The sequence below is a fragment of the Notolepis coatsorum genome, assembly GCF_963971535.1.
Source record: "Notolepis coatsorum genome assembly, chromosome: 3".
NCBI lineage: Eukaryota > Metazoa > Chordata > Actinopteri > Aulopiformes > Paralepididae > Notolepis > Notolepis coatsorum.
This window is the reverse complement of record NC_140167.1, coordinates 1,642,757-1,667,756: the sequence shown is the minus strand read 5'-3', so window position 1 is coordinate 1,667,756 and position 25,000 is coordinate 1,642,757. Positions and strand designations below refer to the sequence as shown.

The 25,000-nt window shown below is 47.5% G+C and overlaps 1 protein-coding gene across 1 annotated transcript in view; it reads left to right on the top strand.

The window, feature by feature from the left end:
• Positions 1-25,000, top strand: part of LOC311225104 (DNA (cytosine-5)-methyltransferase 3A-like) — a gene marked incomplete at its 5' end in the record, with an annotated part of 142,360 nt that overhangs the window by 25,936 nt on the left and 91,424 nt on the right. The window contains one exon of the mRNA XM_084310310.1: positions 22,721-23,306. Coding sequence (XP_084166436.1) covers positions 22,721-23,306 — 586 coding nt within the window. The remainder of the gene's footprint in view (positions 1-22,720; positions 23,307-25,000) is intronic.

Genomic DNA, 25,000 nt, shown 5'->3' with positions numbered 1-25,000 from the left:
ATAAAAAATCACGTTTAAAATGTCTCTCTCTCTCTATATATATATATATGTACTGTACATTTGAATCTAATTTAATCTAATTTAATCTAATATGGCTGGACTTGTCCCTCTCTACAATCACTCACTCCTCTACAATCACTCACTCCTCTACAATCACTCACTCCTCTACAATCACTCACTCCTCTACAATCACTCACTCCTCTACAACCACTCACTCCTCTACAATCACTCAGTCTCTACAATCACTCACTCCTCTACAATCACTCACTCCTCTACAATCTCTACAATCACTCACTCCTCTATAATCACTCACTCCTCTATAATCACTCACTCCTCTACAATCACTCACTCCTCTACAATCACTCACTCCTCTACAATCACTCACTCCTCTACAATCACTCACTCCTCTACAATCACTCACTCCTCTACAATCACTCACTCCTCTACAATCACTCACTCCTCTATAATCACTCACTCCTCTACAATCACTCACTCCTCTACAATCACTCACTCCTCTATAATCACTCACTCCTCTACAATCACTCACTCCTCTACAATCACTCACTCCTCTACAATCAAGATTCAAGATTCAAGATTCAAGAGTTTTAATTGTCACGGCATACAGGTATACAATGAAATGCGGCTGGTCTTGCCCGCGACGATGTGCAATACAGTGGTACAACATATAATAGAATCCAATAAAAATACAGTGGTACAACATATTAATAGAATCCAATAAAACAGTGCAATAAACAGGTACATGGTGTGCCATCTCGGTATCTGTACATTAGTATTTACAGAGCATATAGGACATGCTAGTTAGCTTTAGTAGTGCAATACACTGTTCCTGATGTAATACTACTTTAAGTGGCCTTTCCTCTGGCCATAAGTGTGCGTGTGTGCGGCATGAGTGTTAAAGTGGCTGCTAGTGTGTGAGCATGCTCAGCGTGCGTGTCGTGTATGTACTTGTGTGTGGATAGTTCAGTTTCTGTGTCTCTCAATGTTCATTGTTCAAGGCTCTGATGGCCTGGGGGAAGAAGCTTAGCCTAAGCCTCTCCGTCTTAGTCTCTAGAATTCGCAGGCGTCTGCCTGACCTCAGCAGCTGGAACAGGCTGTTATTGGGGTGGTGAGGGTCTTTCATTATCCTGCAGGCTCTGGATTTGCACCTCTTGTTGTATAGAGCCTGCAGGGGAGGTAGCGCAATACCCGTGGTACGTTCGGCTGAGCGCACCACTCTCTGTAGGGCCTTCTTGTCCTGTGCCGTGCTGTTCCCATACCAGGCAGTGATGTTTCCGGTCAAGATGCTCTCTACAGCTCCTGAGTAGAAGGACTGGAGTATCTTCCCCGATACTCTGAACTTCCTTAACTGTCTCAGGTGGTAGAGGCGCTGCTTCGCTTTCTTTACTACTGTGACTATGTGTGTTGACCATGTCAGGTCCTCTGAGATGTGGACCCCCAGGTACTTGAAGCTGCTCACCCTGTCCACGGTAGCCCCGTTAATCCTCAGTGGTGTGTGTGTCTCCCGCTGTCCTCTCCTATAATCCACGATCAGCTCCTTGGTTTTACCAATGTTCAGGAGCAGGCTGTTGTCCTGGCACCAACGTTCCAGTACCTCAACCTCCTCCCGGTAGGCCTTCTCGTCGTTGTCCGAGATCAGCCCCACCACCACCGTGTCGTCGGCGAACTTCACAATGGAGTTGGAGCTGAACTTGGCCACACAGTCGTGTGTGTAGAGTGAGTACAGCAGGGGGCTTAGAACACAGCCCTGGGGGGACCCGATGCTCAGGGTGATGGTGTTGGAGGTCTGACCCCCCACCCTGACCGCCTGGGGTCTTTCACTCAGAAAGTCCAGTACCCAGGCGCTCAGGGCGGAGCTCAGGCCTAGCTCGATCAGCTTGTCCACCAGTCTGGTGGGGACTATGGTGTTGAACGCTGAGCTGTAGTCAATGAACAACAGTCTCACATAGCCCCCCTTCTGACGGTCAAGGTGGGAGAGAGTGCTGTGCAGTACCTGGGAGACCGCGTCATCAGTGGACCTGTTTGTCCTGTATGCAAATTGCATAGGGTCCATATCACTGGGGAGAGAGGCACAAATGTGGTCCTTGACCAGCCTCTCGAAACATTTCATGACCACAGAGGTGAGTGCCACCGGTCTGTAATCATTTGGACATGTTGGGGAGGGTTTCTTCGGTACAGGGATGATGGTAGACATCTTGAAGCAGGCAGGGACTACTGACTCCGCCAGGGATTGATTAAATATGGCGGTGAACACCGGGGCAAGCTGGTTTGCACAGGACTTAAGTATGCGTCCTGTTATACCATCTGGGCCTGCAGCCTTCCTGGTGTTCACCTGCATAAATGCTCTTCTCACACTGTGTTCCGACAACGAGAGAGCGCCCCCGCCCCCCCGCGGTTGCCCCCCCCCCCTCCACAACAGCCGGTGCGCCAGTGACGTCACTAGCCAGAGGGCTAGCGGCGACACTGTCTACACCGAACCGAGCGTAGAAGGAGTTGAGTTTGTCCGCTAGAGAGGCGTCGTCGCTCCCCATTGAGGGGGCGCTGACTTTGTAGTCAGTTATTGTCTTCAGTCCCCTCCACAAGCCTCTTGTGTCGTTTTGTGCCATTTGTGTCTCCAGTTTCTCAGCATATGTCCTCTTAGCAAGTTTAACAGCCTTGCTTTGGGAAAACCCGCGCCGTCTTTGTGAGGACAATGCCGTCTGCCACTGTAGTTATGTAGCTTACAACGGTATCAGCGTACTCGCTGACGTCACTGGCGCTTCCTTCAAACATGTCCCAGTCTGTATCCTTGAACGCGTCACGGAGCGCGGCCTCTGATTCGTCAGCCCACTTTTTTGTCTCACGTGACACGACGACGTCACGCGATCGCTGTTTGTATGCTGGGATTAAAAAGATGGAGTCGTGATCGCTCGCGCTTACAGAGCCCATCAGTGGCGGAGCCGCTACAGCCTTGTAGGCAGCTCTGAACGGGGTGTAGCAGTGGTCGAGTGTGTTCCCCCCTCTTGTGGAGCAGGCGATGTGCTGAAAAAAGGTCGGCATCACTTTTTTCAGGTTTGCCTGGTTGAAATCACCAGTCACTATCGTCGCGGCTTCCGGGTGCTTGATCTGCTGTTTGTTGATGTGGTCGTGTAATTCCCCCAGCGCTTTGCCGGTATTTGCCTGTGGATGAATATACACAACGGATATAATGACCGCGGTAAATTCACGGGGTAGGTGGTACGGCCTGCACAGGATTTGGAGATGTTCCATATCTGGGGAGCATGAACTTGAGAGGACATGACAATCACTCACTCCTCTACAATCACCCGGGAGTCGAACCCGGGACGACTGCATGACACTGCAGCGCAGTTACGCGGTGCGCCACCCAGGCACCCCCACAGATTGGACCTTTAAAGGAAGGACAGTAGAGAGAGTTTATTATTATACAAGCGCTGCGACAACATGGAAGTAGGCCTCGGCGTAGTAGTCATTAGTGTGGTAACTGTCTGTAGTGTGGTAGTGAAAGGGTTAACCGTCTGTAGTGTGGTAGTGAAAGGGTTAACCGTATGTAGTGTGGTAGTGAAAGGGTTAACCGTCTGTCGTGTGGTAGTAAAATGGTTAACCTTCTGTATTGTCGCAGTGAAAGGCTTAACCATTTGGTAGTGTGGTAGTGAAAGGGTTAAAGTGCAAGCGCTGGATCACCGTAGTTTCCGTTGAGAAGGGCAGGTGATTTATTTTCCTCTGGACTCGAATGACGTCGACATGTGGAGCTTCTTCCACGTTCTGCTCCGTCCGGCCCGGCGTCGTGAAGCGGGAGTGAGATTTATGGAAGGGACTTGATATCACTGCCTTCGACGGCACGGGAAGGCAGAATTATTATTATTTTAAACCACAACTTCCTTTGCTTCAAGTCCAAGTAACGTAATAATATATAATATATATATATAACACGTGAGATGATGGATGTTGAGTGATGATAGCGTTCGAGTTTGAAGTTTATTGGGAGGAAATCACGGCCTGATGAATTGAGATGGTTTATTTTTTGTAAAGGTTACACCGTTACATTCATATGAACCAGTGGGGAGGTTAAGGTCAGGGAGGTTTTGAGAAAAGAAATTGAATGTAAAATGTATTTTATTCTTTATTTATTTAACTTTTATTTAATCAGGCAGGTTTTGATTGATTGATTGAAAACTTTATTAACAGATTGCAGAATGGGTACAATACAGTACAGCTCAATACACACAATTGTTAAGGGGACTTTCGTCTTGTTTACATCAGGGTCCCCCATTTTCAATTCATCAGGACATATATGACATACATGACATACAGATAGACAGTACTGCTACATCTATACATTTATGACATACCAGATTTGCAAATACAGTACTGTTTGTGATACAAAAAGAGTCCAGAAAAGAGAGTATATACATTTTACGTAAAAACTGTACACTGGAGGAGGTTGGGGGGGGGGGGCACTGTACAATTGTACAAGCAAAACTGTACATTGGAATATTGACAACCATACTAGGTAATTTACTGTACATTGGAGGGGGTTGTGTTAGGACATTTACAGGGGCCAGTTTCGAATTGCAGTCTCCCGTAGGTGTTCTTTGAGAGTGGTTTTGAAAGTGGGTAGTGATTCACATTCCTTTACAGCTTTGGGTAGGGCGTTCCACATTGATGTGGCATAATTGCGAAACGTGTTTAGTCCCTTGTTTGAGCCGAATCTGGGTTTAACATGATTTGTGGAGCTCCCTCTGGTGTTGTGATCGTGGTATTTACTGACCTTTGGGAAGTATTTTGACATGTACATGGGTACCTTGCTCGTGTATCTTGTAGACCAGGCCCATTGCAAGTTGTCGTCTACTCTAAGCCATCCTAGGTTGGCAAAGTGGGCAGGGGTGAGGTGGGTTCTAGGAGTAAGGTCAAGCAGTAGTCTGACCAGTTTGTTTTGAGATGTTTGTAATTTTGTTTTTAGCGCCTTTGAGGTGCTTTGGTACCATGAGGTGCAAGCATAGTCGTAGTACCCTTGAATGAGTGCTCCTGCCAGAGTCTTCAGGGTATTCTTGTTTACCAGAGAGGAGATCCGGTACAAGAATCGAGTTCGTTGGTTAACTTTTTTTATTACATTGGATGCCATTTTGTCACAGGAAAGATTAGCCTCTAGGATGGAACCCAGGTAGGTAATTTCATCTTTCCTTGTGACAATATTGTCACCCACTGTAACCGAGAAGCCGTCGGTCTTGCTGAGTTTGTTATTTGAACCGAAGAGAATGGACTCTGTTTTGCCCATGTGTAATGATAGTTTGTTGTCGGCGAGCCAGTTAAGGTCAGTTAAGAAGAAATTCTTATTTACAATGAGGACCTGGCGAGAGGACAAAAGGACCTCGAAGGGTAACAGGGAAAGGGGACAACCATTTTAAATAAATACAAATAATAAATTAAACGCACATCAAACAAACAACCAAATAAAATTACAAAATAGTCACAGTAATTAGTTTTGGGTAGTGGAAGCGTGAATCTTTCCATAGCTGCACGTCTGGTATTATAAACATGTTGATCTTTAGTATGTATCATCTGTGTATATAAAGAAACATGCAGGCACTCTCAAGGTACAGATATTTCTACCAAAGAGGATGATGCTACAAGCCAGTCTGTCTGCCACCCTCACCCATGACAGCCTGGCATCATCATGCATCCCTGCCTTCACACTGTCCCTCGCTGAACAGTGAAGGCCAGGCGGGCAGCTCTGTTCTGGTCAGTTGGATCTTGTTAAGCTCTTGTTTTGAGGCACTAGACCAGAATGCTGGACACAAATAGGCACACCTTCTAATGACTGAAAGGCCTCTGCTCATTTTGGCAACCAGCGTATCAATGTGAGTGGACCATGGAAGTGTTTTGTCAAGTGTGACACCCAATCATTTGGCCTCAGTCACCTGCTCAATCATCACTCCGTGTAAAGATATGATTAGATTCTGGTCTATTTTTAAAGCATGCTTGGAGCCTAGTAACAGACTCTTTGTTTTTGAGATATAAAATGTTTGCTTGTTTTCAGAAACCCAATCCGTTACCAGCATCGACTCACTTTGGAGGACTTTGCTAAGCTCCTCAGTCTTGTCTGCTGATGCATACATGGTAGTATCATCAGCATACATAGTAGGGCTGGGCGATATAACGATAACGATAAATATCGCGATATATTTTAATAATCGATATCGAATATCGAAAAAAAAAAAAAAAAAAAAAAAATACACTATGGTCACCGAAAACGAGTTTTCACGTCATTCCGAGCCATGCTCATTCTGCCGAAGACGCCGTAACTAGTCTTTGATGTCAATATTTCAAAAATCTGTCATCGAAATCATATTTCCTTTCCGGAGCCCTGAGACACAGTGCTGATCTCCTCTCAACTCTCTAGCGGTTCAAGAGCGCCATCTGGTGGCCGATCGGCAGATCGCCAACCGGATATTAACCTTTGAACCGGTAGTACTCATCCAAATGTGGTCCGGCCACTCGCTATAGCTCCCGCGACTCCATCTTGAAACACTGGATAATAGATTGCTCGCCCTAACTCAATAAACAACGTTATTTGGACGTATATACTATTATACAACCTGGAAATGGATCGGGCATTTCTACAGCCCATAATAGAAACAAATCTGTTCCACGCTCATCTGCCAGCGGCGCGAGGAAGCCACGGTAAGATTCAGCGTTATTTTTTTTTTATTTTTTTTTTGGTCTTTTTCCCCCTCCATTTTCCTCCGATTTTCTCCCATCCCAATGTTAGTCGTATGCCAATTCCCAGTCCCTTCCTGGTCGCTGCGCTTTACCCCCCACAGTCAGATCATTTTGGGAGAGTGGAGGCTACCACGTGCTTCCTCCGACACACGTCCAGCCAATCACCGCTTCTTTTCACCTGGCAGCGCGGATTCTCATTGAGAGGGCGTAGCGTGTGGGAGGACCACACTATCCCCCTCACGTCCAATCCGCGCTTAGCAGGCGCCCCGACCGAACTGTAGGAGTCGCTGTTTACAACGACCCGGACCCACCCCGCCAGCTTCTCCCACCCTCTGATACAGCCAATTGTATCAGTGCAGACGGCCAGCCAAGCTGGTGACAACCCCGGAGCTGTGAGCTGGATTCGAACAGGCGAACCAAGCTCACAGCTCCGGGGCTGGTGACGAACGCAATCTCCGCTCGACCACCTAACCGCCTGTGATTCAGCGTTATTTTCTAACGTATTCTATACTAACTGATCTGATGAACATATGACCCACTCTGGATGAATCATCTAACGCTGCCCACGGAATTATAAACGACCCCCCGCCCATCCGGTCAACATCAGATGATGCGTAGAAACTTCTAGAAGTACGTCCAGTTGAAACTTTTTATCTCGCACAGATTCCTACCAAACTGTATTTGATCATCAATATAATGCATTTAGGGCTATAAATCACATTCTGAAGAAAGCTGCAGAAAACGATAAAAACATACTTATACTTTAGACCATATTTTAGTATGAATATGTGAATGAAAAAGTTTAACGTTGCTACACCCTGAACAATACATATAGGACATTGAATGGGCCCTAATAATGGCAATGTAGCAATATAATTTAAAAAGTTATAGCCCTGCAAAGAAGGGGAACTTCTCCATAGACAAATAGAGCTGGCGGAGGATGGTATATTAAGAATTTAACCCATGGCGATTAAAGTGTTAATATTTTTTTTTTCTTTAATATTTTTTTTTTTTTTTTGTGACCTGCAACAGGGCAGTTTTGAAACCAGAGACAGTGGACAGACTTGTCTTTCTTGCCTGCAACTTAAAGTAATGGCTTTGCTTGTCCAAATGACAATACTGACCAAATTGAGATTTATTTTTCTCTTGTCCATTTATTTTGTTTGCTTTCTAATTTAAAATACAGTTTGAAACCGTCTGTACACAGTAGGCTATGTGTGCTAGCAGAACTAGACTCCAGTCACGAGTCACGGTGCACATGTGCGGTGGTTTGTCCAACAAAAAAGCGCCAAAAGATCGAAAATAAACTAGCAGAGCCAGAACTGTTCAACTCCCCTGGAGCCACAGCCAGCAGAGAAGCCGGTTTACTTTCGCTTTTAAACCAGCTGCAGCCTGAGAACTGGAGTGTGAGGGGATGTAACACTAAAGATGGAGCCTGAGAACTGGAGTGTGAGGGGATGTAACACTAAAGATGGCGGCAATGACAAAGAATTGCTGCAAAATAAACATACATCTGTTGTTAAAAAAAAAAAAAATTATACTTATAACAATTCGATAATTATCGATATCGAGAAATATGATAACATTATCATATCGTTATCGCGATATGATTTTTTTCCATATCGCCCAGCCCTAATACATAGCCATAGATGCATTTTTTAAGACACATGGCAGATCATTTGTGAATATGCTGTATAGGAGAGGTCCTAATCAGCTCCCCTGTGGAATTCCGCATTGTAGTGATCTAAAGGTAAGACAAGACAAGACTAGACTAGACTAGACTAGACTAGACTAGACTAGACTAGACTAGACTAGACTAGACAAGACAAGACAAGACATTCCTTTATTGAACCCCTTGGGGAAATTTGGCCGTCATAGCAGCAAAGACATAAATATAGAAAAAATAAACAGTGTAAACAATATAATTAACTCTGAATATAAAAAATATGAGAAAAATAAACAGTGTAAACAACAAAAATGAACTAACTAAAATGCTAGTTCTAGAACTAAAATGAAATAATTTAGTAGTAGTATTCTTTTTAGCGCCCATACTCTATAGTGGCGTTTTCGACGGTTTGGTCGCGGCAGGTGCCTCCTGCAAAACGACGAGTGAGTCGTCCTCGAGGAGGCGTGTCTCGAGGAGGCGTGTCTCGAGGAGGCGTGTCTCGGGAGCGACCAGAGTCGTCCGCCTCTCAACTCCTGTTCCCCGTCTCACCAGCGACGCCCACAGCTGCGTTTCCAGCGCCTGAGTACGAAAAACACGCATCAGATCGTCACGCCTTTAGTGTTCTGAGCCGAGCGCTCGTCGATCGATCAATACGTTTGAATCAAGTTCAAGTTCAAGTTCTTTATTTGTCAAATACATAACAATACAGGGGTGTTGCATGTAATGACATTCTTGTGTTTCGAGCTTGACTGACTGACTGACTGTGTCTATGACCTCTGACCTCTGGCAGGGGCCACTTGTGGGTCACTGGGTCACTAAATCAGATGGATAACTCTGTTGACAGTGGTATGTGTGTGTGTGTGTGTGTGTGTGTGTGTGTGTGTGCGTGTGTGTGTTTGTGTGTATGTGTTTGTGTGTGTGTGTGTGTGTTTTGGTTGTGTGACTAGTACTACTTCTTTTGCTTTAGTTTTTGTGGGCGTATATTTGTCTTTCTGTGTGTGTTTGTTTGTGTGTGTGTTTGTTTGTGTGTGTGTGTGTGTTTGTTTGTTTAATTGTATGTGTTTTCTTTTGTTCTTTTCTGTGCGTTTGGCTCAAACACACAAGCGCTGCCACGACATCGCCAGTTCTTTAATAACATAATTAATAAGGTCTCAGCGCTTGTTATTTTCATTCATCAAATGAAGGGAATTTGCTGGAACACTGCACTTTGTATGAGCGGAACAGTTAGTTCATTTGTTTTCTATTAGTAGTGCCAGCAGCACTAACGTAGAGCCGGGCAGGATGTGAGGACTCACTGAAAACAACCAGTGATTGGTTTGAGTTCTTTTACAAACAACCTGCCGTTGACTGACTGACTGACTGAAGTCTTGTCATCACAACGTCCTCCATTTTAAGACAATGCTGTGGTGTCTCTGTCGTCAGCTTGAATCCCTCTTAAACCCAAACACTCCACCTGTCAGCAGGAGGTCTCAGGCTGCCGTCAGCGCGTCACTCTGATCTCAGACCTGCTCCACTTTCTGCTCCAAATGACCCAGTAATGGGATCGTCTGAGAAAGTGTTTTCCTGCTATTTTTAGGCAGCAGCAGCAGCAGCAGCAGCAGCAGCACCAGTGACAGTGGTGTCAGACACTCCATCTCCTCCCGGCTCCCGCTGACGGAACTGAGAGGATTATTTTCTAGGTCGCCTGGAGAGAGACGTGTTCTGATCCGTGTTGAAGAGGATCAGTATCACAATATAGTTATGATGTAATGATATATATATATATAGTGTATATTTATAGATTCATAAATATAGAGTATGTTGTGTATATTTATAGATTCATAAATATAGAGTATATTTACCACATATATATATATATATATATATATTTATAGATCATAAATATAGAGTATATAGTGTATATTTATAGATTCATAAATATAGAGTATATAGTGTATATTTATATATTCATAAATATAGAGTATATAGTGTATATATATAGATGAATAAATATAGAGTATAGTGTAGATTTATATATTTATAAATACAGGAGTATACAGGTATATTTACCACATATATATTTATATATTTCAATATACCTGCATATAATCCTTCTATATACCTACTCATAAACCTGCATGTACAATAATTCTGTATATATAATTTATATATATATATTTATTTATTTATTCATACCATATATATATATATCCACTACTATATCTGTCTGTACATACCTGTATATAATCCTTTTTACATATCTGTAGATACTATATCTATATCTGTATATCTCTATAATTACCTGTACATTGTATATTACTATCGCAATTTACTGTTACATTTGTACTCTGGTTGCTAAACTTCAGTACTTGTGCTGTATAATGATGACAATACATTTGAATCTGATATAATCTAATATAATGTAATCTAATATGATCTAATCTTGTCTAGTCTAATCTAATCTAATCTAGTCTAATATAATGTAATGTAATATAATATAGTCTAGTCTAATATAATCCAATGTAATAGAATATAGCCTATAGGTAAAGTTGAAGTGCTGGCCTCTCTTGGAGTTGGAATAAAAGAGTAAAATACCTTCCGTACAATGAAATAGTTTCGTTGGGTGTTCCAAACCAAACACACCCGAGAGAGATTCTCCTCGTCAGCGAGCCAACATTCTCCACATGCTTCCGTCTCGCTGCAACGAGGAAGCTACACAAGTACAGGAGGGGGGGGGGGGGGGTGAGGGGGAGGGGGAGGGGGGTACTTATGGAATTCACACGTAATCTCCACCATGCTTCTGGGTTAATTGACATACAGCGTAGTACAGTTATATTGGTGCGGCGTTAAAGTTTACGACTTCACTTCAATGAACTGAAGTGAGAGGGAGGGAGGGGGAGGGAGGGAGGGGGAGGGAGGGGGGGGGAGGGGGAGGGAGGGAGGGGGGGGGGCGGGAGGCAGGGGGCTCTCACTGACTCATGAGAGTGAAGTTTCGTAGTCTCACTTTAAATCCTATCCAGATACAGTCGAAGAGACTTCAGGAATAAAAGAGAGAGAGAGAGAGAGAGAGAGAGAGAGAGAGAGAGAGAGAGAGAGAGAGAGAAGCTCATTCACTATGAAATGGATGTGTATAAATGCATGATCTCATTCAGTCTTTGAAGCAGCCTGTTTTTTTTCTCTCGCACGTCTCCACATGTGAGCGGAGCAAGAGAGAGAGAGAGAGAGAGAGAAATGCGATACCGGTGTGAACGGGGCCAGTTCTCTCTCTCTCTCCTCGCTCGCACAGTAATCGACGCCTCGCGGCGCTCTTCCTGGTTCCGGTGCGGATGCAGCCTCCGGCTTCACGTCTAGCTCGTTCAGAGATAACCTCCAGGAGGACGCTTCACGTCTAGCTCGTTCAGAGATAACCTCCAGGACGCTTCACGTCTAGCTCGTTCAGAGATAACCTCCAGGACGCTTCACGTCTAGCTCGTTCAGAGATAACCTCCAGGAGGACGCTTCACGTCCAGCTCGTTCTGAGATAACCTCCAGGAGGACGCTTCACGTCCAGCTCGTTCAGAGATAACCTCCAGGACGCTTCACGTCTAGCTCGTTCAGAGATAACCTCCAGGACGCTTCACGTCTAGCTCGTTCAGAGATAACCTCCAGGACGCTTCACGTCTAGCTCGTTCAGAGATAACCTCCAGGGCGCTTCACGTCTAGCTCGTTCTGAGATAACCTCCAGGACGCTTCACGTCTAGCTCGTTCAGAGATAACCTCCAGGGCGCTTCACGTCTAGCTCGTTCTGAGATAACCTCCAGGAGGACGCTTCACGTCCAGCTCGTTCAGAGATAACCTCCAGGACGCTTCACGTCTAGCTCGTTCAGAGATAACCTCCAGGACGCTTCACGTCTAGCTCGTTCAGAGATAACCTCCAGGACGCTTCACGTCTAGCTCGTTCAGAGATAACCTCCAGGACGCTTCACGTCTAGCTCGTTCAGAGATAACCTCCAGGACGCTTCACGTCTAGCTCGTTCAGAGATAACCTCCAGGACGCTTCACGTCTAGCTCGTTCAGAGATAACCTCCAGGAGGACGCTTCACGTCTAGCTCGTTCAAAGATAACCTCCAGGGCGCTTCACGTCTAGCTCGTTGAGAGATAACCTCCAGGACGCTTCACGTCTAGCTCGTTCAGAGATAACCTCCAGGAGGACGCTTCACGTCCAGCTCGTTCAGAGATAACCTCCAGGACGCTTCACGTCCAGCTCGTTCAGAGATAACCTCCAGGACGCTTCACGTCTAGCTCGTTCAGAGATAACCTCCAGGAGGACGCTTCACGTCTAGCTCGTTCAGAGATAACCTCCAGGACGCTTCACGTCTAGCTCGTTCAGAGATAACCTCCAGGAGGACGCTTCACGTCTAGCTCGTTCAGAGATAACCTCCAGGACGCTTCACGTCTAGCTCGTTCAGAGATAACCTCCAGGACGTTTCACGTCTAGCTCGTTCAGAGATAACCTCCAGGATGTTTCACGTCTAGCTCGTTCAGAGATAACCTCCAGGACGCTTCACGTCTAGCTCGTTCAGAGATAACCTCCAGGAGGACGCTTCACGTCTAGCTCGTTCAGAGATAACCTCCAGGACGCTTCACGTCCAGCTCGTTCAGAGATAACCTCCAGGACGCTTCACGTCTAGCTCGTTCAGAGATAACCTCCAGGAGGACGCTTCACGTCTAGCTCGTTCAGAGATAACCTCCAGGACGCTTCACGTCTAGCTCGTTCAGAGATAACCTCCAGGATGTTTCACGTCTAGCTCGTTCAGAGATAACCTCCAGGACGCTTCACGTCCAGCTCGTTCAGAGATAACCTCCAGGACGCTTCACGTCTAGCTCGTTCAGAGATAACCTCCAGGACGCTTCACGTCTAGCTCGTTCAGAGATAACCTCCAGGAGGACGCTTCACGTCTAGCTCGTTCAGAGATAACCTCCAGGACGCTTCACGTCTAGCTCGTTCAGAGATAACCTCCAGGAGGACGCTTCACGTCTAGCTCGTTCAGAGATAACCTCCAGGAGGACGCTTCACGTCCAGCTCGTTCAGAGATAACCTCCAGGACGCTTCACGTCTAGCTCGTTCAGAGATAACCTCCAGGACGCTTCACATCTAGCTCGTTCAGAGATAACCTCCAGGACGCTTCACGTCTAGCTCGTTCAGAGATAACCTTCAGGACGCTTCACGTCTAGCTCGTTCAGAGATAACCTCCAGGAGGACGCTTCACGTCTAGCTCGTTCAGAGATAACCTCCAGGAGGACGCTTCACGTCTAGCTCGTTCAGAGATAACCTCCAGGACGCTTCACGTCTAGCTCGTTCAGAGATAACCTCCAGGACGCTTCACGTCTAGCTCGTTCAGAGATAACCTCCAGGACGCTTCACGTCCAGCTCGTTCAGAGATAACCTCCAGGACGCTTCACGTCTAGCTCGTTCAGAGATAACCTCCAGGAGGACGCTTCACGTCTAGCTCGTTCAGAGATAACCTCCAGGAGGACGCTTCACATCTAGCTCGTTCAGAGATAACCTCCAGGACGCTTCACGTCCAGCTCGTTCAGAGATAACCTCCAGGACGCTTCACGTCTAGCTTGTTCAGAGATAACCTCCAGGAGGACGCTTCACGTCTAGCTCGTTCAGAGATAACCTCCAGGACGCTTCACGTCTAGCTCGTTCAGAGATAACCTCCAGGACGCTTCACGTCTAGCTCGTTCAGAGATAACCTCCAGGAGGACGCTTCACGTCTAGCTCGTTCAGAGATAACCTCCAGGACGCTTCACGTCTAGCTCGTTCAGAGATAACCTCCAGGAGGACGCTTCACGTCTAGCTCGTTCAGAGATAACCTCCAGGACGCTTCACGTCTAGCTCGTTCAGAGATAACCTCCAGGAGGACGCTTCACGTCTAGCTCGTTCAGAGATAACCTCCAGGACGCTTCACGTCTAGCTCGTTCAGAGATAACCTTCAGGAGGACGCTTCACGTCTAGCTCGTTCAGAGATAACCTCCAGGACGCTTCACGTCTAGCTCGTTCAGAGATAACCTCCAGGAGGACGCTTCACGTCTAGCTCGTTCAGAGATAACCTCCAGGACGCTTCACGTCCAGCTCGTTCAGAGATAACCTCCAGGAGGACGCTTCACGTCCAGCTCGTTCAGAGATAACCTCCAGGAGGACGCTTCACGTCTAGCTCGTTCAGAGATAACCTCCAGGACGCTTCACGTCCAGCTCGTTCAGAGATAACCTCCAGGACGCTTCACGTCTAGCTCGTTCAGAGATAACCTCCAGGAGGACGCTTCACGTCTAGCTCGTTCAGAGATAACCTCCAGGACGCTTCACGTCCAGCTCGTTCAGAGATAACCTCCAGGACGCTTCACGTCTAGCTCGTTCAGAGATAACCTCCAGGACGCTTCACGTCGAGCTCGTTCAGAGATAACCTCCAGGACGCTTCACGTCTAGCTCGTTCAGAGATAACCTCCAGGACGCTTCACGTCTAGCTCGTTCAGAGATAACCTCCAGGACGCTTCACGTCTAGCTCGTTCAGAGATAACCTTCAGGACGCTTCACGTCTAGCTCGTTCTGAGATAACCTCCAGGAGGACGCTTCACGTCTAGCTCGTTCAGAGATAACCTCCAGGAGGACGCTTCACGTCTAGCTCGTTCAGAGATAACCTCCAGGACGCTTCACGTCCAGCTCGTTCAGAGATAACCTCCAGGACGCTTCACGTCTAGCTCGTTCAGAGATAACCTCCAGGAGGACGCTTCACATCTAGCTCGTTCAGAGATAACCTCCAGGACGCTTCACGTCCAGCTCGTTCAGAGATAACCTCCAGGACGCTTCACGTCTAGCTTGTTCAGAGATAACCTCCAGGAGGACGCTTCACGTCTAGCTCGTTCAGAGATAACCTCCAGGACGCTTCACGTCTAGCTCGTTCAGAGATAACCTCCAGGACGCTTCACGTCTAGCTCGTTCAGAGATAACCTCCAGGAGGACGCTTCACGTCTAGCTCGTTCAGAGATAACCTCCAGGACGCTTCACGTCTAGCTCGTTCAGAGATAACCTCCAGGAGGACGCTTCACGTCTAGCTCGTTCAGAGATAACCTCCAGGACGCTTCACGTCTAGCTCGTTCAGAGATAACCTCCAGGAGGACGCTTCACGTCTAGCTCGTTCAGAGATAACCTCCAGGACGCTTCACGTCTAGCTCGTTCAGAGATAACCTCCAGGAGGACGCTTCACGTCTAGCTCGTTCAGAGATAACCTCCAGGACGCTTCACGTCCAGCTCGTTCAGAGATAACCTCCAGGAGGACGCTTCACGTCTAGCTCGTTCAGAGATAACCTCCAGGAGGACGCTTCACGTCCAGCTCGTTCAGAGATAACCTCCAGGAGGACGCTTCACGTCTAGCTCGTTCAGAGATAACCTCCAGGAGGACGCTTCACGTCTAGCTCGTTCAGAGATAACCTCCAGGACGCTTCACGTCCAGCTCGTTCAGAGATAACCTCCAGGAGGACGCTTCACGTCCAGCTCGTTCAGAGATAACCTCCAGGAGGACGCTTCACGTCTAGCTCGTTCAGAGATAACCTCCAGGACGCTTCACGTCCAGCTCGTTCAGAGATAACCTCCAGGACGCTTCACGTCTAGCTCGTTCAGAGATAACCTCCAGGAGGACGCTTCACGTCTAGCTCGTTCAGAGATAACCTCCAGGACGCTTCACGTCCAGCTCGTTCAGAGATAACCTCCAGGACGCTTCACGTCTAGCTCGTTCAGAGATAACCTCCAGGACGCTTCACGTCGAGCTCGTTCAGAGATAACCTCCAGGACGCTTCACGTCTAGCTCGTTCAGAGATAACCTCCAGGACGCTTCACGTCTAGCTCGTTCAGAGATAACCTCCAGGACGCTTCACGTCTAGCTCGTTCAGAGATAACCTTCAGGACGCTTCACGTCTAGCTCGTTCAGAGATAACCTCCAGGAGGACGCTTCACGTCTAGCTCGTTCAGAGATAACCTCCAGGAGGACGCTTCACGTCTAGCTCGTTCAGAGATAACCTCCAGGACGCTTCACGTCCAGCTCGTTCAGAGATAACCTCCAGGACGCTTCACGTCTAGCTCGTTCAGAGATAACCTCCAGGAGGACGCTTCACATCTAGCTCGTTCAGAGATAACCTCCAGGACGCTTCACGTCCAGCTCGTTCAGAGATAACCTCCAGGACGCTTCACGTCTAGCTTGTTCAGAGATAACCTCCAGGAGGACGCTTCACGTCTAGCTCGTTCAGAGATAACCTCCAGGACGCTTCACGTCTAGCTCGTTCAGAGATAACCTCCAGGACGCTTCACGTCTAGCTCGTTCAGAGATAACCTCCAGGAGGACGCTTCACGTCTAGCTCGTTCAGAGATAACCTCCAGGACGCTTCACGTCTAGCTCGTTCAGAGATAACCTCCAGGAGGACACTTCACGTCTAGCTCGTTCAGAGATAACCTCCAGGACGCTTCACGTCTAGCTCGTTCAGAGATAACCTCCAGGAGGACGCTTCACGTCTAGCTCGTTCAGAGATAACCTCCAGGACGCTTCACGTCTAGCTCGTTCAGAGATAACCTCCAGGAGGACGCTTCACGTCTAGCTCGTTCAGAGATAACCTCCAGGACGCTTCACGTCCAGCTCGTTCAGAGATAACCTCCAGGAGGACGCTTCACGTCTAGCTCGTTCAGAGATAACCTCCAGGAGGACGCTTCACGTCCAGCTCGTTCAGAGATAACCTCCAGGAGGACGCTTCACGTCTAGCTCGTTCAGAGATAACCTCCAGGACGCTTCACGTCTAGCTCGTTCAGAGATAACCTCCAGGAGGACGCTTCACGTCTAGCTCGTTCAGAGATAACCTCCAGGACGACGCTTCACGTCTAGCTCGTTCAGAGATAACCTCCAGGACGCTTCACGTCTAGCTCGTTCAGAGATAACCTCCAGGACGCTTCACGTCTAGCTCGTTCAGAGATAACCTCCAGGAGGACGCTTCACGTCTAGCTCGTTCAGAGATAACCTCCAGGACGCTTCACGTCTAGCTCGTTCAGAGATAACCTCCAGGACGCTTCACGTCTAGCTCGTTCAGAGATAACCTCCAGGACGCTTCACGTCTAGCTCGTTCAGAGATAACCTCCAGGACGCTTCACGTCTAGCTCGTTCAGAGATAACCTCCAGGAGGACGCTTCACGTCTAGCTCGTTCAGAGATAACCTCCAGGACGCTTCACGTCTAGCTCGTTCAGAGATAACCTCCAGGAGGACGCTTCACGTCTAGCTCGTTCAGAGATAACCTCCAGGACGCTTCACGTCCAGCTCGTTCAGAGATAACCTCCAGGACACTTCACGTCTAGCTCGTTCAGAGATAACCTCCAGGAGGACGCTTCACGTCTAGCTCGTTCAGAGATAACCTCCAGGACGCTTCACGTCTAGCTCGTTCAGAGATAACCTCCAGGACGCTTCACGTCTAGCTCGTTCAGAGATAACCTCCAGGACGCTTCACGTCTAGCTCGTTCAGAGATAACCTCCAGGATGTTTCACGTCTAGCTCGTTCAGAGATAACCTCCAGGAGGACGCTTCACGTCTAGCTCGTTCAGAGATAACCTCCAGGATGTTTCACGTCTAGCTCGTTCAGAGATAACCTCCAGGACGCTTCACGTCTAGCTCGTTCAGAGATAACCTCCAGGACGCTTCACGTCTAGCTCGTTCAGAGATAACCTCCAGGATGTTTCACGGCACAAGCCACGAGGTGCGCTGCAGATGTTCTGTCGTAACCGCTGACAGGCAGACTACCTTCAGGACACTGACTCACTGCCGCAACAACGAGAGACGGCCGAGACGGCAACACTGGGGACAGACGATCGGTATCGGACCAGGCTTTAAAAAGCGCAATCGGAATCAGTCCGGGTTTAATTTTATGGCCTAGCTTGGCGCAAATGAATGGAAGCGGATACGGACCACTAGACTAGCTTAAAATTCCGGGAGAGGTTAGCGGACCTTTTTATGGCCTAGCTTAGCACCTCCCTAGGCCAGTGGTCTGTATCAGCTTCCATTCATTTGTGCTAAGCTCGCAGCCGGATAGCTTTCTACTGAACGCGCAGAGAGGAAACTGGTGTCTATCTTCTTGTCTGACTCTGGAGATAATGAATAATTTAAGAAGTTGTAGAATTGGGATAACGCCCCTGCACCCATGATACCACCTCACCATGCCGAGACAGTAACGCCTGAGAGGATGGACCTGTTTTATTTAACCTTTATTTAACCAGGCAGGTCAAAACTAATTCTTATTTAAAATGACGGCCTGGCGAGAGGACAAGAGGGCCTCTTGAAGGGTAACGGGGGAACAATTCAGAAGATTTAAGGCCTCTATCGCAGAGTTGTTTACACGGAGATGTCACTACTGTATAAAGTATGGCCACTAAAAAGAACACTACTAAATGATTTCATTGTGGGTTTACTGTATTTCTCTTTTGTCTAAGACCAACACAAGGTTCTCTGTTCTATTGAAGTGCAAATTCAATTAATTACATTTAAATCTTTTTAATTGTTTGCCTGTTACCCTTCAAGAGGCCCATTTGTCCTCTCGCCAGGCCGTCACTTTAAATAAGAATTTGTGATTTCAGAGACATTTGTAAATGTACTGTTCAAAAAGCTAAGAAAGGGATTAAAAGGAGGTGTATTTCTATTGTCGGGGTTAACTTGTGGAACAATGCTGATATACAGTTAACACTTTAACTGCCGGAAGACGCTTTTAGGCGTCCTTCCCCGCCATGCTCAAGTTGCCGAAGACGCCGTAACTCATCTTTGATATCAATATTTCAAAAATCTGTGATCGGAATCATATTTCCTTTCCGGGGGCCCTGAGACACAAGTGTGATCTCCTCTCAATCCTCTAGCGGTTCAAGACCGCCATCTGGTGGCCGATCGGCAGATCGAAAAAACGGATGTTACCTTTAACCCGGTAGGACTCACTTCATATGGGGTCCGGGCACTCGCTAGTGTTAGAGAGACTCAGTCTTCACACAGTGAACATCGATCGGTGCAAATAACTCGAAAAAACAACATGATTTGGACGTATATATTATTATACAACCTGGAAATGGACCGGATATTTCTATATCCCATAATAGGAAAATGTCTGTTCCACGCTCATCGCCCAACGGCGCGAGGAAGATACTGTAAGATTCAGCGTTATTTTTCAATGTGTACGATACTAACTGCTATGATGAACATTTGACCCACATTAGATGAATGGTATAACGCTGCCCACGGAATTATAAACGCCCCCTCGGCCATCCGGTCAACATCAGATTACGTGTAGTAACTTCCAGAAGTCCGTCCAGTTGGATTTTTTTATATCGCGCCGATTGCTATCAAACTGTATTTGATCATCAATATAATGCATTTGGGGCTATAAATCACGTTCTGGAGAAAGCTGCAGAAAGAGATGAAAACATACTTATACTTTAGATCATATTTTAGTATGAATATGTGAATGAAAAAGTTTAACGTTCATACACCCTGAACAATACATATAGGACATTGAATGGGCCCTAATAATGGCAATTTAGCAATAGAATTAAAAAAGTTATAGCCCTGCAAAGAAGGGGAACTTCTACATAGACAAATAGAGCTGGCAACCTATGGTATATCATGAATTTAGCCTTAGGCAATCAAAGTGTTAAGAATGAGTCATTCGCTTTTGGTTTTTAAGAAAATGGTTTGTAAAGCTATTTTTGAAGATTACAAATGTGAATAATAATTGTTTTGTCATTTTCTTTTAGAATACTGTTTTGGAGTCTTAATTTTGTTAAGAATATAGGACAGGCATATAATATAAGCATTACGCTTCAGTCTGTACCTTTTCAGCCACTGCCTGAATCAAAGATTGTTAAATGATTGTGTTTATTGTATTGTGTGATGATGACTGAATAAACTACTACTACTACATATCGCTGTCGGCCTCTAAAAATCTAATTTCAAATCAAATGTATTTGTAAGGCCCGACAACACACGTTAATGTCCCCATGGGCCGGACACGTCTTCTTTAAGGCCCGACAACACACGTTAATGTCCCCATGGGCCGGACACGTCTTCTTTAAGGCCCGACAACACACGTTAATGTCCCCATGGGCCGGACACGTCTTCTTTAAGGCCCGACAACACACGTTAATGTCCCCATGGGCCGGACACGTCTTCTTTAAGGCCCGACAACACACGTTAATGTCCCCATGGGCCGGACACGTCTTCTTTAAGGCCCGACAACACACGTTATTAATGTCCCCATGGGGCCGGACACGTCTTCTTTAAGGCCCGACAACACACGTTAATGTCCCCATGGGCCGGACACGTCTTCTTTAAGGCCCGACAACACACGTTAATGTCCCCATGGGCCGTACACGTCTTCTTTAAGGCCCGACAACACACGTTAATGTCCCCATGGGCCGGACACGTCTTCTTTAAGGCCCGACAACACACGTTAATGTCCCCATGGGCCGGACACGTCTTCTTTAAGGCCCGACAACACACGTTATTAATGTCCCCATGGGCCGTACACGTCTTCTTTAAGGCCCGACAACACACGTTAATGTCCCCATGGGGCCGGACACGTCTTCTTTAAGGCCCGACAACACACGTTAATGTCCCCATGGGGCCGGACACGTCTTCTTTAAGGCCCGACAACACACGCTAATGTCCCCATGGACCGGACACGTCTTCTTTAAGGCCCGACAACACACGTTAATGTCCCCATGGGGCCGGACACGTCTTCTTTAAGGCCCGACAACACACGTTAATGTCCCCATGGGGCCGGACACGTCTTCTTTAAGGCCCGACAACACACGTTAATGTCCCCATGGGGCCGGACACGTCTTCTTTAAGGCCCGACAACACACGTTAATGTCCCCATGGGCCGGACACGTCTTCTTTAAGGCCCAACAACACACGTTAATGTCCCCATGGGCCGTACACGTCTTCTTTAAGGCCCGACAACACACGTTAATGTCCCCATGGGCCGTACACGTCTTCTTTAAGGCCCGACAACACACGTTAATGTCCCCATGGGCCGTACACGTCTTCTTTAAGGCCCGACAACACACGTTAATGTCCCCATGGGCCGGACACGTCTTCTTTAAGGCCCGACAACTAGGGATGGGTACCTTTCACATTTGAACCGATACCGGTACCCAACGGTACCTTTTTTCGGTACTTTAGTCTCAAGAAATTTAATTTACCTACCTCAGTCATAAAAAAAAAAATCCAAACTTCAAATAACTACAATTTCGACAGTTTTCGGCTCGTCATTGCTCCGACTGCTTTGTTGTTGAATCAAGTCAAATCCTAGGTAAGCATATATTGTGCGTGTGAACGTTGACATGAAAAGAAAAAAGGTAAAAAAAAAAAAAAAAGGGTAAAAAAAAAATTATGGGCTGGACACGTCTTCTTTAAGGGTTGACAACACACGTTAATGTCCCCATGGGCCGGACACGTCTTCTTTAAACAAGTCAAGAAGAAACATCACAATAAATCAAGAACAACACAAAAACACCATAAAGTCCAAAACATTTCAAATAAATAAATGCAACCCTCCCAGACATACCCCACGCGAAGGTAAGGAAAAACTCACTAAAACCTAGCAATAGGAAAAAATGCACCACAGGCAGTGTGGAGGAGAGAAACCTTAGAAGAGCCGTTCTTAAGGGCGGTTAGGTGGCCGAGCGGAGATTGCGTTCGTCACCAGCCCCGGAGCTGAGCTGGATTTGCCTGTTCGAATCCAGCTCACAGCTCCGGGGTTGTCACCAGCTTGGCTGGCCGTCTGCACTGATACAATTGGCTGTATCAGAGGGTGGGAGAAGCTGGCGGGGTGGGTCCGGGTCGTTGTAAACAGCGACTCCTACAGTTCGGTCGGGGCGCCTGCTAAGCGCGGATAGGACTTGAGGGGGATAGTGTGATCCTCCCACACGCTACGCCCTCTCAATGAGAATCCACGCTGCCAGGTGAAAAGAAGCGGTGATTGGCTGGACGTGTGTCGGAGGAAGCACGTGGTAGCCTCCACTCTCCCAGATGATCTGACTGTGGGGGGTAAGTGCGCAGCGACCAGGAAGGGACTGGGAATTGGCATAACGACTAACATTGGGATGGGAGAAAATCGGCGGAAAAATGGAGGGGGAAAAAGAAAAAAAAAAAAAAAAAGAAGAGCCGTTCTTAGATGTGGGTGATAATAGTGTTGCAGTAAAACAGGCGAGACAGTTGTAAGCTGCACTCATATGTGTAAGACATGTCGTCTCTAACCCCCGTCCTGCTCTCCTCTCCCTGCAGGCGCAGAGCTGCGGCTCCCTCACAGACGCCCCCCTGGGCAACAGCCACGCTGGGACCGGCAGGCCGTCCACGACACCCGTCCACAACGGGGAGGCGGCGGGCGGGCACGGACACGCACACGGGCACGGACACGGGCACCCACACGGGCACGGCGCCCGCCGGCCAAAGCAGGAGAAGAGGAGGGAGGATGTGGAGAACGGTCTCCCCAGAGAACCGGCCTGTCGAGTGGAGAAGGAGGAGGAGGGGGAGGAGGGGGAGGAGGAGGGCCTCCGGGGGCAGGGCTTGAGCCGCGGCCCCTCCCTGGAGAACGGGTTCCTGCCCGGCTGGCAAGAGCACAGCTCCTCTGAGAGGGACAAGGACGAGCACACCTCCTCCGAGAGGGACAAGGACCAGCACAGCTCCTCTGAGAGGGACAAGGACCAGCACAGCTCCTCTGAGAGGGACAAGGACCAGCACAGCTCCTCTGAGAGGGACAAGGACCAGCACAGCTCCTCTGAGAGGGACAAGGACCAGCACAGCTCCTCTGAGAGGGACAAGGACGAGCGCAAGAAGAGAGGGAGGCGGAAACTGGAGCGGCCGACGAAATGTGAGTTCCTCTCTCTCTCTCTCTCTCTCTCTCTCTCTCTCTCTCTCTCTCTCTCTCTCTAAAATATTACGGCATAAACATGTCAGGTTTGTGGCAGGCAGCAACATAGGCTGCTGCTAGCTCACAGCTTGTTGAGTCCTCCCCTAGTAGGACTGGTAGTGTTCCTGTATCTGGTAGTGCAAGAAAACCTTTTGTTATTAGTTCAATTTTTTTTAAATGCGTTTCTCTAATATATTTGTATTTTTCACATTTGGTGAGGAAGTGCAACTCAGTTTCAGGCTCACTGAGGATGCAATGACAGCACAGCCTTTGCTCTGCAGGAAGCCAGGTTTTCCTGTGCCTCCCCTTTTCAACAGCGAGGCTCTGCTCACTCAGTCTGTATTTTGTCAAGGTTCTTTTTAGTTGTTGATCAGTCACCATGCTCAAGTAATCTGCTATGGTGTACTGTCGATTTAGAGCCAGATAGCACTGCATTTTGCTCTGTGCTTTTGTTTGTGTTTTCCAATAGGTGATGTAGTTTTGTTTTAGCTGTGTAGTAATTTGATTTATTCTGATTGGTGACGTGTTCTGTTCCTGAGGTGTGTTAAGAGAGCAGGTTTGTGGACTCAGCCTCAGGACCAGCTAGGTAAGGGGGTTCCTGATGCTCCTCAGCTCTTGGCACTGCAGGGCTTGATAATGGTACGAGAGGGGGTCACTTTGTTTTACAGTAGGTGTGTCCAAAATTGTATTGCTCTTTTTTGTATTTTTAGTATTAGTGGGTAACGGCCTAATTCTGCCCTGCATGCATTGTTTGTAGTTTTCCTCTGGACATGTAGGATAATCTTACAGAACTCTGCATGCAGGGTCTCAATGGGGTGGTTGTCCCATTGGGTAAAGTCTTGTTTTGTAAGTGGACCCACACCTCACTGCCATAGAGTGCAATTGGTTCAATAACACATTCAATTAATTTTAACCAGATTCGAATTGGTATTTCTGTTTGTATATTTCTTTTTATGGCGTAGAAAGCCCGGCGTGCTTTCCCTCTCAGCTCATTGACTGCTTCCTTAAAATGTCCAGTTGAACTTAGTTTTAGGCCTAAATAGGTGTAATGTGTGCAGTACTCTACATGTTTTGTACCAATTGAGAACTTTGGTAGGACGTCCTGAGATCTGGATCTTTTTTGGAATATCATTATTTTGGTCTTTTTGGGGTTTACTGCCAGGGCCCAGGTCTGACAGTAATGCTCTAGCAGGTCCAGGCTCTGCTGTAGGCCGTCTGCTGTGGGGGACAACACAACCAGGTCATCTGCAAAGAGCAGGCATTTCACTTCCCCATTGTGGAGACTTACACCGGGGGCAGAGGACTTTTCTAGTATATTGGCCAATTCATTAATATAGATATTAATCCCTCTCTCTCTCGCTCTCTCTCTCTCAGGTCTCTCAGGTCTTTGCTATACTCTATTTGGTCTCACCCCTGCGCCTCCTCCCCCCCGGCTCGGACGGGGGGGGGGGGGGTGAGATATGATGGGCAGCGACAGGTGTAAGATGATAAAACAATGAAGTGTAATTGAATGCCACGTCTATCAGAATGCTGTGATTCAGAATAGATGTGTAGCTTTGTGTGGCGCCGTAGTAGAGGAGGGCATGGGCTTATTACCATCTCCCTCTCTCTCTCCCTCTCCCTCTCCTCCCTCTCTCTCTCCTCTCTCTCTCTCT